We start from the raw sequence: 5,518 nt of genomic DNA, 5'->3' as shown, positions 1-5,518 counted from the left end.
GTTTTATTTATGTCATAATTGTTCTTATGTTTTATCTTTTGTAAGCCGCCCTGAGCCTGCTTCGGCAGGGAGGGTGGGGTATAAATCAAATCAATAAATAAATGTGCCTTTGCACACTTGTGTTGAAGGGAAAGTGCCTTTTCATGGTTCTCAGGGCACTGGGGGGGAGGCAGTGTGCTTCCTGGACCCCATGTATTTCTTCACCAAAGCATCTTTTCTCCAAAACAAAGACAGTCACAGCGAGGCACAAACTGGTGTGTGAATGTGCTTTTCCTTCCTTTCATGGAATAATGAAACACAGAGACAGACGACACGACATGCCCAACATGTGTTGGGTCACGGGTGCATGACCCAACTTGCAGTCAAATGTACATTAGGGGAAGCTTAAAAGGCATTCCTTAAAAAGCGCTTGTTTGCTCAGTGCTGCAAGGAGAGGGAAGGAGCCTCCTGTTTCCTTCCTACCCTGCTAGAAACTAGGTTTATAGGGTCTGGTACCATATTTACTGGACAGAGGACAGACAAACATAAACTAGGACCAATGTTCCCTCTAAGCTGTGGAGTCCTGTGAGCAAAAATTCTATTTTCTGAGCTACCGGCATTAAAGTTGTGAGCAAGCGACTTGGCTACGGCATAAATTGGTTTGCTCTGGAGCCATCCTTCCTGAGCCAAGATGAAAATGTGTGAGCTGGAGACTAAAAAACTATGAGCTAGCTCACACTAACTCAGCTTAGGGGGAACACTGCGTGGCACCAGGCCAAAGGGGAGAAAATCCCCTCCCTTTCTGCTGGCAAAAGTGGGGGTGGGTGAGAAGCCTGAACAATCCTTCTCTCCCATCATCATGTTCCCTCACACTGCCAATCGAACCAGCACCTTTTCAGGCAGTTCTCTCTTTTTTTGGTATTTTTTAAAGGTAGTTGTCTTGATGTACATCTGTGAGTCCAGTTGCACGCCCATGACCTGACACATGTTGGGTGTATAATGTAGTTGTGCCCAGGGGTCGTTTTGTAGAAAAAGAGGTGCAGGAGCTCATTAGCATAACTCATTAGCATCACTTATTTGCATATGCCACACCCCCTGACATCACCCGAAGTGTGTCAGAAGGCAACACCCACTGCTCAGGCTCCAGTAGACTGCTTTGGATTGTTAGCTATTGGGGAGGGGGGGACATGCAGATCTGTCCCTTGCAGGGGAGGGAGAGCATGTACCTGAATAAAACTTGGTCTTAAAGGTGCCACTGGACTGTTTTGGACCTGGAGGCCGGGGGGGGGGGGGAGGGGGCTCTGCAACTTACCTGGCTGCTTCTTGTTCTGACTGAGGGCTGCTGGGAACAGGGGGTGGGGCTTGTTGCATGTTCCCGCCCCCTGGGCTCTTTACTGCCGGAGCTCCGCTCCTGTGCGCTCCTGCAGGAAATGCCCCCTGGTTGTGCCCATAGAGAGTTTCCTTTCATGTGTTATTGTGCTCCATATCTTTCAGGGGTTTTCTCCAGGTCTGGCTGTTTCCCAACATGGAAGCCTGGCCAGGAGAAAATATGCTCTACACAGCAGAGTGTGGAAAGATGGGGGGGGGGCATAGCATGATCAGTGCCCCTTGCTCACACATTCCTTTTTTGTTTAAAAATAGATCCTGTGTTTTACATGTGAATGGGCAGACTCGGCGGGATGTAGTGGTTAAGACCAGTTGAGAACCGGGTTTGATTCCCTGCTCCTCCACATGAAGACAGCTGGGTGACCTCGGCTTCTCTCAGAACTATCTCAGCCCCACCTACCCCATAGGGTGCCTGTTGTGGGGAGAAGAAGGGAAAGGCAATTGTCAGCAGCTTTGAGACTTCTTAAGATAGAGAAAAGTGGGGTATTCATAGCAGGTTCCTGTCCTTCATAGCAGGTTCCTGTCCTGCTCAGTTGCAGTGCTTTTAGGTACAACAAAGACTTCCAAACGTTCTTAGACCCTGAATCATCATTTTTTGCACAGAGAGACATTTTCTGAGTTTGAGTCATCGCTGATCTGCTCTTTAATATAGCAAGTAGAGGGAAGCCTGATGCCCCTCTCGATCTCCTACTTTCAGTCTGCTAGTAGATGTGTTAACAATTCTGGTTGGACAACGTCTCTATCAGGTATACTTCTGCCGAGTCGCTCTTTCTCCTTGCTGCCCCTCCTACTTCTCACTGTCCAGGAAACCAAATCGGGTGGTAAAGTCCAGGAACAGCTATCAGATGCTGACCAGCACCGAATGTCAGAAATAATTCCATTTGCATTCAAAGCCTTTGCAATATTTATGAATGGGGTGTGGACCATGATTAGTAAATTTCTTACTGCTAATCCCTACTGACAATAGCCTTGTGAAACCAGCATTCCATAACTACTAGTTTGCTTTCCCTTTGGCAGACCTGGATTCACCTTGTTGACAGACGAAGCAAAAAAGAAGTGCCTGCCAAGTTCTGCACGGATGCCCTGGTCGTCTTTCACCATGTGAATGCTTACGAGGAAAATGGCCATCTAGTTTTGGACCTCATTTCCTACAAGGATAATAGCCTGTATGACTTGTTCTATTTAAAAAACCTGGATGGGAACTTTGAAAACACTGCCAAAATCCCTTCTGTACCATGCTGCAAGCGATTTGTGGTTCCTCTGCAGTTTGACAAGGTAATTCTAGAACAGGATCTCTTGTTTTGGCCCACACAGTAACTGTAAACACAACACCTGGAAGCACAACGATTGGAACAGAGAGTTCTCGCTGGGGTCAGATTCTGACATTGTTCTGCGAGAGTTTCTCCTCAAGAAGCTTTCTAGGTGAAGCTTTCTCTTGTCTCTGGATAAAGCTGGTTATCCCCTGTGAACGAACCACCTACATTTTTAAATTCATTTCATTCCACGAGCTACAGCCAATTTCAGATGACCCAGACTGGATCGACCAAACGATGGTGTGATCTTGTTGCTTATGTGCTGCCAAGCCCCTTCTGATCTATGGCCACCCTGTGAATTAATGACCTCCAGAGCAGTCCTCTCATTAGAAGCCTTGCTCAGATCTTGCAAACTGAAGGCCGCGGCTGCCTTGATTGAGTCAATCCATCTCATCGGTGGTCGTCCACTTTTCCTGCTGCCTTCAGCTTTTCCTACCATTATGGCCTTTTTGAAAATGCCTAGACATAAAACATCTGTTTCCCCAAACTAAGGATGACCATCCATCTTCTCTGTCACTCACCGTTCCCACCTGCATGATCCTAGCCTTAGTCTTTTCCTATAAGGAGGACTGCCCTGTGTTTCTGCCCCTTCCATGACCGTGTGGAGGGTGACTTCATTACCACAAATACAATCCTGCATGAGGTCTGTTTGGGAGTGAGAGATAAGTGCTTCCCTGGTACGCATCGTTCTCAGAATGCCTTGGCTGTCTTCTGTTTCCCCAGATTCCTAATAACAGAAGCATGTTTTTTTTCTGGGCTAAAATTGGAAATGCACATCCATCGTACACCCTCAGAAAGTTTGCTTCAGAGTGTTTTAAGGCCATTATCCACTCCAGAGAAGCCCACCTCCTTTGTGCCTGGCTCTCCTGCAGCTCAGTGACTAAATGAGGACAATACTTAGCATTTATATAGCCAGTGTGGTGTAGTGGTTAGAGTGTCAGTTTAGGATCTGGGAGAAGTTGAACCCGGTTCGAATCGAATCCCCAACTCTGCCCTGGGAGCCTGCCCAGGTGACCTTGGGCCACGCACACTCTCAGCCTAATCTGCCTTATAGGATTTCTGTGAGAATAAAATGGAGGAGAGGAGAATGTTGTAAGCTGCTTTGAGTCCTCGTTGGGGAGGAAGGTGGGGTATAAATAAAGGAAATGAGCTTCAGAAAGTTCAAAACAAACCCCATGTGTTATCTAAGTTATCCTCCCAGCAACTTTGCACAGAAGGCCAAACTTATTCCAGTAGAGGACGTGGAGGTGGGGGGGCATCTGTGTCAAGGCGGAGATGGCCTGGCCTAAGGCCACCTGGTGAGTTCATGAATGAGGCGACACTCGAACCCAGGATTCTGGGCTCACAGCTGTACAATCCCTGCTTTACCCTGGCTCTCGTGCAACACATGTAGAATTTGCACATCTTTTCCTGCAGGAAAGCATTTCTTGCTGTTCAGCAGACTTGGAATGGCCTTTTTTACATGCTGTTTTCGTAGGAAGGCCTCGTTCTGCCCATCAGCCTGTCTGGCAAGTTGCGGCCTGCTGTGCAGTGGAACAGCTGAGACGGTGTTCCTTGGGACACCTTCCGAATGCGGCTGAGCTCATGCTAGGAAAACAGCTCTGTGCTCATGGCAGAAGTTGCGTCAGGTTTCCCCTCCCCTTCAGACAGCCTCCCTTCCAAACCTGCAGTCTAAGAATACCGGAGGATAGTGCAGGAAGGCATTTGCGCTTTTAATTCAGAGGCTTGGATTTCACCTAGATTTCCGTGGGTGGGGAGGGGTAATTTTCAAGAATTCCTCCCTCCTGTGGCAGTCCAGAACTCATCTCCTGGGACATGGGGGACCCCCAGGAATGGTTTAGGAATGGCTTTGTCTCCCACAGGAGGAGGGGGGATGGGTGAAAATTGCCCTCCCCACAGCCATGAAAATCTAGCCAGGATTCAAACCACAAAAATTACAGTGTGGTATAATGGCTGCGGTGGCTCAAGTGGAGCTGCGGTGGCTCAAGTGGTTAAGACGCTGAACTGCAGGCTGTGGAAGGTCAGTAGTTCAGCAGTTCGAGACTCGGGTGCCGCATCGTGGAGTGAGCTCCCATCTCTAGTTCCAGCTTCTGCCAACCTAGCAGTTCGAAAGCAAGACATTGCAAGTAGATAAATAGGTACCACTTCGGTGGGAAGGTAACAGCGTTCCGTGCACCTTGGTGTTTAGTCATGCTGGCCACATGACCACGGAAACGTCTTCGGACAGCGCTGGCTCTTTGGCTTTGAAACGGAGTTGAGCACCGCAACCCTAGAGTCGGATTCGACTGGCTTTCGAGCAAGGGAACCTTTACCTTTACCTTTACTATAATGGCTACAGTATTGGACACAGGTTCAACCCCCCCCCCAATTATAAAGCTCACTGGTTAATTTGGGTCCATTCACACCCTTCCAGCCTAACCTGTCTCACAGGGCTGCTTTGAAAATAAAACAGTGAAGGGTAAACCACATGCAATGCTCTTGGAGGAAAGATGAGACAAAAATGTACTAGGCAACTAGATTTCTGTAGTGTTTTCAGGGTTCCGAGAGTTTCACGCATCTTACCCCATTGAATTTCTTACAGCATCCCTTTAGGGTAGGCCAGTGTTACTGTCTTGTATTGCTGGAGGACCTAAGGCTGCCTTGCCTAAGTTCACGAAAGGGGTGCACTTTGAACACAGATCGCAGCCCTTTCTCTTAGCCATTACTCTACATCAGTCCACATTCAGGATTTTGTTAACATTCCCTTGGTGCAAATTCAGCTTTTAAAACGTTCCTTCGGCATCAGCGACAGGAGCTGTGTGTCGGCAGCAGAACCTCACTTCTGCATGTAGAAAATCCTA

The 5,518-nt window shown here is 48.1% G+C and overlaps 1 protein-coding gene across 2 annotated transcripts in view; it reads left to right on the top strand.

Moving 5' to 3' along the window:
• BCO1 (beta-carotene oxygenase 1) overlaps positions 1 to 5,518 on the top strand; it is a 65,304-nt gene that overhangs the window by 42,222 nt on the left and 17,564 nt on the right. Inside the window, exon 7 of one of the 2 annotated variants that reach the window (XM_015405811.1) lies at positions 2,383 to 2,640. The exons of the other annotated variant lie outside the window; for it this stretch is intronic. Coding sequence (XP_015261297.1) covers positions 2,383 to 2,640 — 258 coding nt within the window. The remainder of the gene's footprint in view (positions 1 to 2,382; positions 2,641 to 5,518) is intronic. 2 annotated transcript variants of the gene reach the window in all.

The sequence above is a fragment of the Gekko japonicus genome, unplaced genomic scaffold, assembly GCF_001447785.1.
Source record: "Gekko japonicus isolate JY-2015 unplaced genomic scaffold, Gekko_japonicus_V1.1 scaffold144, whole genome shotgun sequence".
Classification (NCBI taxonomy): Eukaryota; Metazoa; Chordata; class Lepidosauria; order Squamata; family Gekkonidae; genus Gekko; species Gekko japonicus.
This window is presented reverse-complemented; position numbering and strand designations above follow the sequence as displayed.